The sequence below is a fragment of the Numida meleagris genome, chromosome 4 (genome assembly GCF_002078875.1).
Source record: "Numida meleagris isolate 19003 breed g44 Domestic line chromosome 4, NumMel1.0, whole genome shotgun sequence".
Lineage (NCBI taxonomy): Eukaryota > Metazoa > Chordata > Aves > Galliformes > Numididae > Numida > Numida meleagris.
Genome location: NC_034412.1, coordinates 13,159,018 through 13,172,454, shown reverse-complemented (window position 1 = coordinate 13,172,454; position 13,437 = coordinate 13,159,018). Strand labels below are relative to the sequence as shown.

At 37.2% G+C, this 13,437-nt stretch overlaps 1 protein-coding gene across 5 annotated transcripts in view; it reads left to right on the top strand.

Annotated features, from left to right (window-relative positions):
- SLC9A9 (solute carrier family 9 member A9) overlaps nucleotides 1-13,437 on the top strand; it is a 187,400-nt gene that overhangs the window by 80,956 nt on the left and 93,007 nt on the right. For all 5 annotated transcript variants that reach the window (XM_021395850.1, XM_021395851.1, XM_021395854.1 and 2 more), the window contains exon 9: nucleotides 6,670-6,758. In XM_021395850.1, coding sequence (XP_021251525.1) covers nucleotides 6,670-6,758 — 89 coding nt within the window. The remainder of the gene's footprint in view (nucleotides 1-6,669; nucleotides 6,759-13,437) is intronic.

Genomic DNA, 13,437 nt, shown 5'->3' with positions numbered 1-13,437 from the left:
GAAGTGTATATCATTCCTGCCTGCTGAATAAAGTCGTAATAAGGGAGTACTACAGTAAGGTCAGTGTTAATATAGCTGCTTTCTAATCTCCAGTAGAGAGCGTTTATATGCAGGCTATGAAAAAGTAAGCATAAATAACTTGAACTAAACACTTGTCAAAATAAATGAGGAAAATATGTCTTCTTTCATTAATTGCTTATTTGCTATCTCGTTAACAAATTTTGATAATTTTGATAAATTTTGATAATTTTTAATTGATCAAAAAGTCAATAGTCTACAAAAGATTCCACATTACACATGGGTATTTAAAGTTCACCTCAGGCCCTCTGCACCTACAGCTGTTTTAACTAAGTAGATACTCAAATAAACTGAGATACATATATATATCTTCAAAAATGCATTCAAATCTACGTATGTATTCATTTAATGCATACTTCAAAGTCATATAGAATTTAGCAGTGTAAAACGATCAGAATTATGGACAGCAGCTCTTCTTTCCTAGTGCAAAGTTTCTCCTGAGCAGGTATAAGAGATACTGAATGAGTTGTGTAGGCAAAGAAAGAAGGATTTCTTAAAACCTTTTCAGATTTTATTTTACATGCCAAACAAAGACCTATCCTATGACAACAGGTCTCAAATGAAAAAAATTTGCAGGAGATCATCCAGCCCAGCCCAAAATGTTTTCTGATCATTATGAAGGAAATAGTTTGTGATAACAAATTATTGCTGCTCCCTCATCCCCTGCAATTCTTGTCTGAGTGTTTCATGATGTATCTGACACCCACCTTCTAATTCAGGGGCTAACATGGGAGCGCAGTCTACCTAGTGAGGAAGGTTTTCCTCCAAAAATAAGTAAGCTGTTTATTTGTGACACATGTATCTAGTCCAAAAAGAAACTCCAAATGAGCTGGTCCACTGGACAGTTTTGGGCTACCTTTGTATTTAGGACACAGCAAGAAGAAATGCACCAATTCCCAGTTCCTTTATCAATGCCAACAAAGTGCATTAATCCCTGTGGCTGTTCACTGCTCTCATCTATTTGCCGTAATTTCTTTTAGATCCATCCTCTACCTCATTGCCTTATTGAACTTTTGGGACCAGTTCTTCACCTTTTATCCCTGTCAGAAGGGTTCATCACATATCCGTCTCTCTGCAGTTCTAGCAGTGTGTGCACAGTGCAGTTTAGTGCCTAATTGTCTTTAGTTCACCAGCCTGACATTATTCCATAAAAGGAGGTTATTTGGGGCTTTAAATTTTCAGATTTGTGGTTTTCTTTCCTTAGTATTCATAAATAATGTGTCATGTTGTGTCACAGAGGGAAGTAGATAGACTCTCCAGTAACAAGGGAGGGAGTAGCGTGGCTTCTAGGTCAAAAGGAAAGAGACTTCATCTTTCTTAAGCTGCAGTTCTGCCACTCCCAGTAGGAAAAGATGGAATTGGAGTCTAATTAGAGAAGAAGGCTCTACATGCATAAGAAGCTGGCACTTGCACTGCTGCACAGAGACGGATGACCACTAGGCAGGTTTTCCACTTATTACTAACCCATTACTTGTCTACAGGACTTCAGAGATGGTCCTGGATGATCTATGTGATAGTCAAGGGATGTCAGGAATGAGTCCTCTACATGAGAGGATGCTCTAGACATACTTTGCTGATACAAATGCTAGATCCAATATTCTGTGCAGTTTCAGTTATCCCATTTACCCTTGTAAACAGTCACATGGCTAGACTGTGCATATACTTCAGGCTGTGCTTGGGTCTGGTCAACATGGGAGCTGCTGTAGGTACAGCCTTCTAAGACAGTAAGAGAAGAGGAGAAAGGTGTTTGTTTTTACTGAAAAGTACAGCATGTTCTTGCATGGCATTAGGCTGAGATTGGTGATCAGTTGCCTAAAATCAGAACAGGAGCACTAAGCTGAAGGTAAGTACCCATATTAATTTGAGGTGTTATTGCTAGACTGTATTTTAAGGGTAAACAGAATAAAAACTCCTAGCGTGTCTAGAATTAAACCTAGCATGTCTCACCACAGGAGCTCCAACCTAAACTGAATGCAGTAACACTTTTAGAGTTACAGAAGTACAACACTGAAGCTGTGGTCCCATTTGAAGTAGACAGAAGCAGTATCACAGCTTATTCCACAAAAGAGGGCATAAAAGATTCCCTCAGCTCTGTCTTTTGTTGTTTTCTGTCATCTCAAGTCACTTCAACATAAAATCAATTTAAGACAACTCCAGAGATGAAAGCTCTATGAACAAAGCAGGAACTGTGGTTCTGCACTGGTGCAGGTCTGGTGAAAGAAGCCTTAAACCTTCGCTTCAGGATTAAGAAAATGATTAGTCACACTTTGTACCCTCACTGAAAACAAACTGAATAGGGATATTATTGCTGCTGGGTTTATAGCCTTATTACTGCAACAGTTTGATGCAGAAGGCAGTGTCTCATTTCATGTCACTCAGATTCAGGCTGCACTGGAATGTGCCTTCTGGGCTGTGTGGAGATTTTCCGACATAAATAAAACTCCACATTGTTTGATTTATATAAATTCTCTTTATCTAGTGCTCTGTATTGTCTTACTCCTACTTGTACTGTGGCATGTGCATGTTGGGAATCATCACAGAGGCATCCCTGAAGCTCTGGAATGCTTCAAAGTTGTGATGAAAACCTGTCAATTCACCTGCAGCTCTTTCCACAAGTTCTGCATTTTATCCAGTCATTCCCTCCTTTGTTTCTCCAGAAGGTAGGGTATTGGGGTTTTTTTGTTTGCTTTCTAAATTCTTACTTTTGCCATTAAAGGACCTGACAGCTAGGGACATGACAGTTTTTTTTTCTCTCAAATTAGCAAATTATGAAGTTTAAATTTTGTCCAGTCACTTCCAGACTTGCGTTAAAAACACACTCTAGACATGCAGCCCCTCTCTGACAAAACACACAGTTTTATTCTCCATTATAGGGCCAATTATTGAAAAATGAGGGTATATTTCCTTTGCGTACTTGTGAAATATTGCATAATGGACATTTATCCTCTTTTGCTCACAATACAGAAATTATTTTAAGATTAGCATTTATTTATTTTTACACATGTTAACATTTGTCCTTCCTACGTTATCCCTTAATATTACTGGCTTTTGTCTTAACAGGGATTTCAACTACAAGCACTCAGCAAAACTAATGTGAGATCACAAATTACATTAACAGCTAATAAGCGGTTTCTCTGTTAGATAAGGAGCAAAAGTCAAGCACAATGGAATGCTTTTATGCCTAATGAAACTTCTTCAAAGAGATTAAGCCGCAGCTGAAACTTCACTAGTGACTATCAACTGTATTGTGAGGTTTCTCATTTTTTATATCAAGTGAAAATTGTCAGTAACTTTATCTATAAAGAGACAAGCAGCTATAATACACTCAACAGCTCATTTCCCATTTCATCTCTAAACTTCTGCTCAGGTTAACCTGTTCTGCCAGTGTAGTACTACAATTGTCTGTAGTGGCTGACTTTGCCAGTTAACAAATGAAACGCTTTAACAACACTGGAATTGAGCCAGACCCCAGCACCCTGAAATTACAGCACTGGCTGCCAAGGACTGGTAGAAGGGACCATCTCACTTTATCTGCCTCCCTGCACCTAATAAATTCTTCCTGTTTACAGTTTCAACGTTATCATATTTGTTCTCCTCTATTTCTCTGTGAAAAAAAGCCCGCAAAAATTTGACAACCCAATTTATGTTCCAAATTATATTTTGCAATCCAACTAACCTCAGAAATCAGCTTTAATAGGCTAACAAAGAATGAAATCCAGATTTCATTCATTTTGTTCCCTCTAACTAATAAGACCCCTGTTTGCCTCTTGGGGTACTGTTCTCCTTTATCCTTTGCAGTTACATTAGCATGTAATTGAGCATTACTCTTATGTAATCATTTGTAAGAAAATTGAATTTTTTGTACGCTTTTTAGTGAATCATTCATTGTGAAAGGCATGGCCAGCCAGTACATATTATGCTTCCAATTGTAGCAACTGAAATATTCCACTGCGTTCCCAGGTTTCTACACTTCCATAATTACATGATTCAGATCATTTATTCCTACTGTAAAATCAGATTTAGGGCATTTTATTCCTTATGTCACTCTCTCAGTTCTCCTGCTGCCAACAATAAACAGTTTTTTAGCAGTCATAAAACAATGTATAATCATCACTGAATTTAATAGTCAATTTTAAAAATGCTAGACTTGGCACAATGATGACTCGTGTAGAAGAAAGTGAATCACAAACTCTTATCCCTATTCCTGTTACTGAGCCCAGAGTTAGCAATGGTTAGGAACATTACTGGTTAGGTATGATTTTTTAACTGAAACTTCACTGTTTGAGCATCCCATTACATATGAGAATGCCTTGAAAATTTACAGACTCCCCAGATTACTTCTGCACAATCATGTAGTTAGTGGGGGTAAAGAAAAAAAAAAAAAAAAGATTTAGCCTTATTTAAGAGAACAATTATACCTCAGTAAGAACAATGAACTTCCTGGAACATATTTAGACAATTACAGTCTCACCACTACCAACATTATTTACTGCAAAGAAAGGCCTCAGTGTGGTTAGAATAGATAAATGAAAAAATATCAAAACAGATGTAAGAAAATAAGTACTATAAAGCAAAGACAGCAGCTAAAGCTCATTATGATTTCTCTTGGCTACAGAGACTGTGTACAGTAGAAAAAATATGTGTAAGTTTACAATATAAAGAGAACCCAGAAGCAAAGAAAATGTTCATGCTACTCATGAGGAGGGGAAAAAAAAAATTTGCTTTCCCATCTTCTTCCCTGGTGCCAAGTACATATTTCCATTTTGTTCATCCATACGTTTTCTTTCATATTAATGTCTGGCCTCTGTTCTTCCCTGCAACAAGAGAGGCTTGCTAAAAAACAGTTGGATTTTGTTGGACAATACTTCCATGGTTAGCAATCCAAAAAGAGTCAGGAACTTGAGAAAGATATGATATGGTAATAATGACTTAACTGGTATGTGTTGATGTGCTCTTACCCCATACATGTACTCCCCCAAGTGAAATAGACTTAGCATTGTCCTTTTTCTTGCTTTCTTATCTCTGCCTTGATTCAGAGGAAGAGGATACTTCACCTACCACAGTCACTAAAACTAGAGCACTTAGATTTGAATAAACCCTTTAAGAACCTACTGAGGCAACAGCACTTTCATCTGACACTTGTTCAAAACATTAACATCCTTCTTCCCCTGTGACCATGTTACACTTGGCCTACTTCTATTGATCCTTTTAAAATAAGATTGTTTTACATCAGTTTTGCTGTACTGAAGTCCACAGCACTGTAGATTCTGTCCTTCTCTCTAAGTCCTTTCTTGCTGGCCTTTGTAAGTTCAGGAGCCACAATGCTGGAGGAGTAGATGAACAAAGCTTTACCCCGTTTCAAGTCCAAGATTAATGGCACAGAACTGGATTACTTTCACAATTTTAATTCATATTGTTTGTTTCCAGTAGAACTTGTTTATATGATTCAGTTCATGCTAGTTTAACACTCTGGAAGTCTAGAAAGCCACTGTGTAGTCACATTGTACGACCCTGGGCTGGTATATTTTTGTTTGCTTTGTTGCTTCAGTAAGTTTTCCAGGATTCACCAGTGCTATTTCAGTACATGTCAGCAGCCTGTGAGCTAAAAATTACCTAACAATTCACAGAATGGTCCACAAGGAAAAAGAACTTTAATGCCAATTAGGACATGTTGTAGATCTTAGACAGGAGGCAGCAAGTAGAAGGGCTGAAAAGCACAAGATCTAAAACACTGTGGAATGGATGGCAGAAAACTGCCTGTATCAGAGTTCTGAAGATCACAGGTCTGGTATGATCATCCCGCAATCTGGCTCTGTACAGAACCAGTGGACATTGTGGAGGTGTGTGTCAAGAAACCAAGCAGAACTTGCATGCTCTACATGCTTCAAGAAATGTGGGTGGAGATTTTCATGGAAATGGTGATTGGAATGAACATGAACAAGCCCTGAGCTGTTGTGCAAGCCCCAGGTTTAAGAAAAATACCTCATTTTCTTCTTCCATGAGCATTTACACATGATCACTGGTGGGCATTTATTTTTGAATTTCTATTTTCTGTGTGGGTTCTTTCTGCTTTTTCTGTTTCCAGAGCTGAAAGAAAATTGAAGTTGCAGTCATATCAGCTACTCTAATTAAAATAGCGCATTGCAGTGATGTAACTCAATGGTTCCAGTGAGTTAGGTGCAGGCCCAGTGCTCAGGAGGATGTATTAAAAAATGTTAGCCTTTTCAGTTCAGTCTCTACCAAAATTTTCAAATAGTCTGAAGTCCTTCATATTGCAGTTATGTTAATCTTTCCTAATTGTGAGATTATGATCAGATATTATCACATTCAAATGCGTTATTGCATTTGCTTGGCAAATTCACAGCTGTGGCAACGGTAGAAATGTGTGACAGCCACGCTGATGATTCAAGATCTCCATGATTTTTAGCAAAGAAAAATAATCTAGTTTCAAATATGTTCTCATAAAGCATATCTTATAGTTCTTTTGTTACAAAAATCCTTTTAACAAGCTAGTTACCTTTTTTATGCAGCCTTTTGAAAAATCTTAGAAAGGAAATAGAAGCAGCTAACTGTCTTTTCTTTGCATTTCAGGTATTGTTGCAGTTCTTTTCTGTGGAGTCACACAAGCCCATTATACCTACAACAATCTCTCATCAGATTCCAAAATGAGAACTAAACAGGTAGGACACGGAAATAACAGACTTTGTGTCTTCAACACGTACAAGGAATAGACAGAATCTGAAATACAGCTGGATGGAATTCTGTTAATGCAACTGAAAAGGCCTAATGTCTTCAGTAGGGGAAAGATGAGATTTTTCCAGGGAAACAGTAACAGTTCTCTGGTCAAACAAAAAAAAAAAGTAATAATCTATTCTTCCCAAGATATCTGAAATGTCACTCAAGGAGATAAAGTGTAAGGAGATATAAGTTTATATCAGTTTCCATTGAAAAAGGCCATGAGGTTAAGAAAATCCAAGAGCTCTGCTAAATAAGCGAGAAGTGTTCTGCGAGGTTGGACCCATGTCAATTTCTGGAAGAGGACTGTAAAAACTGCAGTCCAGCCCACTGTCTTTAGTGATGACATCACTTAATTTCTACCTTGTTAAAAATCTGATATAATTAGAAAAATAACTTCCATTCTGTTATTTAAAGTTTAGAGATGAGAAGCTACATGACCTGATTTAGTTTGAACCAGTGAGTAGTACAAGTGCTGAAAAACATGGGGCTGTTCTCACTACCAGAGAGGTGGCATTGCAGTGTTGAAAATACTTTCCAGCACAAGGAGTAATGTCAGGCTACGTTGTGGCTACCTAGCTCCTGTGACAAGTCATGTAAATGCTGTTTTGTTCACTTTCAATGTTGATTTGTATGTCCCAAGAACCTCAGGTTATAGAAAATCTATCTCCTGGAACAAAATGGGAATATATGGTCCAACGCTACAATTTTCATGATGCAATCCAGTAACTTTTTCAGCAATTTCTCTGTTTTAAGCATTAGAAATTGTATACAGAAACTTTTACCTCTTCTTGCACATCTCAAAATCAATGTAATCAAAAATCCAATTTTCTATCAAAAACAGTTTGATAGAAAAAATACCGGCCTTAGTATTAGTTCAACTATCAGACTCTTACAGATTTAAAATCAGAAAAAGCTTCTGGTCAGTACTTCCAGAATGAAATTTTAGCTAAAGAACAGGATAGGTCTTCTCAATTGCATTTCTTCATACTAGGGGAGGCTGTGTGGCTGATGCTTTGAGGAAAATATTCTAGCAGAGAAGGGGACCTTTCTCTGGTGAATATTTTATAAGAGAATAGCATTTACATGTACTATGGAATTGCTCTTATTTTTCAGAAATACTGAATTCCATATACAATTGTTAAACTTTGAATACAAGGCTTTTTCAGGGATTCATCTGCATGATTTAGTGATACATAGCCAGAGAGAGATTGGCCATTGAAATTTTAATTACATATGAATCTTTTCAACTACAGAAATAACCAACATATAGTTTAAATGCATACTGGCTTTGTTTGTTTTCCTGCTCTTATTTCCACTCATTCAGCAGTTCCAAACAGGGTAGTGAAAACAGACTGAATCTATGCTTGAACACACAGAAAAAGAATTCCATGTTTCATTGTGGAACTCTGAGTTTTACGCACTCCTTCTATTCTCCTTTTCCCTTCCCCCATAAGCTCTAAATCCTCAGCCTCTCTTACAATATTACAGTTCAAAAATTCCTTTGAATTCTTCTAATTTATTTTCTAATCCATAGATTATCCTTTCACAAATAGCTGTTTTGGTGAGATCAGCACAGCCCCTTTCCTTCGTTCCCCCTCCAAGTATTATCTTGAAGAAAATTTACTAAGCCACACACTCAGCATTATCATAATTATGTATGACTATAGTGCATTATAAATGGATATTGTTGCTAAGACCAATGGCCTTGCTCGCAAATTAAATCCTTTTTACTGCTATTTACTGGCCAAAAGAGAGGACTTTTTAGTTCATTTATATAATTATTCCAGGGCACTCTGTATCATTTTTTACAATATGACAGGTCCTTCAGTATGGACTGGTGAGCTGTAATGCACGCTGACAAGACAGTGAGTTGAGACTGAAGCTAAAATTAATAAAAGTTTGGAAATCAGACGTAAAACTGTAAATCGGACTGTGAAGTTATGTTATTTGTCTAAAGACTAACGCTTTTTCTCTTCTGTTTTGCATAATTTTATTCACAACTTCTACTGGCTGTTAAAATTTCATAGCTCAATGATGAAATTCAGTATACAGTGACAGTGTTTTTGGCCGTGTTGCTGAGTTCTGCATTTCTCATAATACCTCATCATTTGCTCTAAAAAGCACATAAGAAAAAAGACAGGCATGATTTTCTTCATATACTGATGTCAAATTAAAGCCTATCTTTGTTCTTAAACAAGAATTTAGAACTCTATTAAAAACATGTGTTAAAAGATGCCATATAATTATTAGTCCCCATGTATTCTTTATTATCCAGTCAATCACTGCTTAACATTCAATAAAAGAGAAATATTACATTTTAAGGATCTGAAACTTCCAGAAGTTGAAAGTAGAAGGTAATGTAGATCTTGTCATAGACAATGGATTATTTTAACACTGTCATAAGACAAGATGAAAAAGATTTAGCGAAAATGCAGACTTTAGAGAGTTTTCATTCAATCCAAATGTCCTGAGTCTCACTAAATATTGATACAAATTCTCTCTGTGTTCTTATTGTTTGTTTATTAGTATGAATTATGTTCTATGGTAGTATTTTTAAGTCATCATCATTGACCTGATTATGGTCATAGTGATTGTAGCATTAAAATTGACACTCCCTTCCATGCGAACAAGATTAGGTCAAACAGAGTGCTCTTGAGTTTAATACATATAAAGTTTAATTTGTCCAGTATATCTTCAGTGAAGGAGAAAATGGAACTGCTAGCACTTTATCAGAAGTTATTTGATTCTGTGCAGTTTTTGCTAGAATTATTTACAGCTGCTAGTATAACCTCACAAAATGCTGCAGGCAAATATCTGCTTCTAAATCTTGGGACATTGTCATCCAGATTTTGCACTGGGTTCCTCAGAGGTACAGTTGTGTTGGGCTGATTTGCTCAGGTACAAGTAAATCAGTGGCTGGGCAGGATGTTGCTAGATAAAGAGAAATTACTGGTTTGCTGACAGTAGGCAGACCATAAATCTCTATATCAACTCTAGAAAGGGATACATGGACAATACTGTATTTTCTACAGGAAGATAAGATATTCTTCACTATTTTTTGTCTGTGCCCTCCAGTATTTTCACTCAAGTGCCAAGTGTAGATCAGCACAGTTTCCTAGTCATGAAGTATTAAGAGAAGCTTCTAACTTCCTCTAACATTTACGAATATTATCCAGCATGCTTATGAGTTACTTCATTTCCTAGTAGTTTTTTTTCCTTTAATTCCAGGGAATAGTTACAATGAAGAGACCAGAGAACAGAGCAATACCTCTCTTTGGACAAGCGTGCAAGGGTCTTTGCTTTCAGGCAAAATACTGTGCCAGAAAGTTATAAATTCTGGAAAGAGAATTAAGAAACCCATCTCCTATGGAAGCAGGGAAGGGGAAGTACTGGGAGACACAGCAAGTTATGTCCAGCCAACAAGGGATTATATTGCATACTGCCCTGCCTCTCTCCATTTATTCCACCAGTCTAATCCTTGTTTATGTAGTGACCTCTGAAACACTTGTGTCTAACAAGATCATGAGAGCTGCTTTTGGAAATTAAGTGCAAGAGCCTTTCTTTCTGCATTAGTTAAACAGTTACTTTTTTTGCTTCTCCTGATAGCAAACCGTTTAGGGAACACCTGCCCTTATAGAGAAAAGCTTCTGGCCCGATTGTTCAGCTGCTCTGGGAGTGCAGTATGTACAAGATGTCGTGTTAAGATTTCAGTGGCCCTTCACCTTCAAGGTCTTTATACAAGCTTGAGATTAGGGCAAAGGTAAAATGAGAACTCAGTACTGTATAACTTCTGAGAAACCTTAGTGGAGCACTTAGCGTTACTAGGACTACTTCAGCAAATTAACTGATGTTGAAGAATTGAAAATTCAGACTGTGATCTTAGTTCTTTGCCCACTGATGGACGTAATACTGATTTATTCAAATTTTCATCTCTACACTATAATGCAGACATGATTATCTCTGATTGTGGAAAGTCATCACCTTGTAGAGAAGTAGCTAATATCGTCTGAAAATCTCTTGAAAATACACTTAGTTTTCAAAATTTGATAAGCTCATTTATGACATAGCTATACATTTTTCATCAGGTTAGGGATTAATCAGCTATTTTCTACATCATAAATTGAGCTGTATTCCAGGCAGTTGAGTGTAGCAAAATATGTATTTTTTTTTAATTCATCAAAAAAAAAAATCAAATCACTGTAGTCTCTGGACCCTGATCTGCTACTAAACAGCCTTGACACAGAGTTTAGAGTTCTCTGTTCCACTTTTAATTATAGACTGAAGCAAACTGGAACATATTTGAACAAATCTGAACAGCAGAGCATAACTTAAAAAGTCAAGTATCACAATGGAGATGTCCAAATCTACTGGAAGGGGAAACCTCTAAATCAAAGGAGTGGTTCCTGAATAGCATCAGACCGCTTAGTGAAATTAACATTCTAAAGGCAAGGAGGTAGCTGAAGTCAGCTTTTAGCTGACTGTGTCCTAGTGAAACACCATGACTGTGAACTAGTCATTCTACTGCATTTCTGCTGGCCTAACTTTCTCTGTGAACAAGTTACACAAAAGCAGACTGAAACTCACAATTTAAGCAACAGATCTCCTCTCTCTGGATACACAGTGTAGTGACTATTCTGCAAGATTCTTCTCAGCTGTCTTTTCGTAAGAAAAGAAACAATTTACTTCAAATTCTGCTCCAGTAGCTGAATGCTTTCACCTGAGTTTGTAGCTGTTGTTAGAAGCACAGGCCAGGACTGCAGCTTCTGTTTCTGTCTTCCCTGATAGAGAAGGGGAGTGGCTGAGTGGAGACGGCCTTGTCCTACTACTGCCACAGGTTCATCAATGTGCTGTTGTCAGGGGTCCGAGTCTGGATATCCCGCACTCATTCTGTATTTGGGAGATGCAGCCTTCTCAAATTGTAGGAAGCAATCATGCAAAATGAAATGGGTTTAGTGCCCCTTAACTTAAATCTTCCAGAGTCACACAGGACACGCGTGCCCTGTGCTTTTGGTCCTGCTATTTCTGTGAGTCTTTAAGAGGTAAAACATTTACAATTACAAATATTTCTCAAGTGTACAGCCTGTATTAATTTATCTCTGGTTAATGCATACTATTTTCTGTTATCAGAAGTTGGATTGTTTGTAGATAATTTGTTTACACTTCTAGGAAGAAAAGGCCACAAAAATGTCAGGATGTAATGGCTCTTACAGTTCAGTCTCTTGACTTTTAAAAAATTCAAGTGTATTTCCAGACTGATGAAAACCCTACTTAGAGCAAAATGTCTTTGATAATTAGCAAAGCAGCAACCACCACAACACATAATTCTCATTTTGAAATGAACGGCCTAATTAGCAGCTGTTGTTGTGATTTGTTGAGGAATGCTACTAAGGAAAAAATGACCTTTAAGGTACTGAGACATCAAATATGCCCACATAAGTGATTGGCAGAGACTGAAATAAATTGATTTTGAAACAAGGCTATCACCGGTACCAGATGCTAATCATTCTTTGCATAAGTGCTGTGCACGAGGAATGTGCCTGCAGGAAAATTTCTTACTAGAATGTTTTTTTCTGTTAGCTTCTGAGGCATACAGTATCGTTGAAATATAGTACTGGCTGAAATAAGTTGACATATTTGATGGTTAATACTGTGAAAGTAAACTGGAAATTCTGTTTAACTAATACATGGCACTCAGATCTGACACACACACCAAAAAAAGAGAGATCCTAGACTAAAGGAGACAATAAAATGCAAATTCCTATTTAGAATTAACAGGTTGCATGCATAAATTACACTGTTCCATTTTGGTGGAGACTGAGCTTAAAAGTTAGACCTGATGTACACTGTCCCCTAGTTTCTCATGGTTCTCCTTCTGCAGTTGAACAGCCCCTGAATCCCAGCTTACTTGAGATCATGCAAGTCCACATTCAAAAGCGTTAAAGACAAGACTGGGGTTTCAGCCAGTGCTGCTCAGGAAGGAGTCCAGATGACCACGTTACAGTGGTCAGTGCAAAGGTCTGAAGCTCCTATTTCTCGTAACAAAAAAGAGCTAGTTTTGCTCAAAGTTAACACTGGAAATGTTACATTGGGAAAAAAAGTGCTCTTAGTTTCTTATATTGCATTCACTTCTTTTTTTTTTTTTTTTTTTTGTAGCTATTCAAAGTGAACAGGAGCAAAGCAACAGTTCTGCCTGCTCCCTAATCTGAAATTTAACCAACACTCAGACACTGAAATCATGGCAGAAGAGTGTATTGGGTCTCCAGATTCCTCTACATTCAGGCTATTTTTTGTGCTCTTATAGAGATCAGAAGATTCTTTTCCTTCTAAGAGAGAAAAATTGTACAAACATGGAAAGTTTGCAAACACAGGGAGGGAAAGAATAGCTTATGCTGTATTTAGCACACAACTGTTAAGAGTAGATATCAAATTGTGTGTAGATTTCTTCAAATTTTGAGACACTTGAAACACACTTTGAGACTTATATTGAAAACAAGAGAAGTCCCATTCATAGAACCTTCTAAAAGCTCAAAGGGTCATGTATGCTTAGGTATTCGCAACTAATACAGCTTTAGCCTAGCACCCTAACGAGAACAACTCCTCATTCTAGCCCCTTACTCTCGT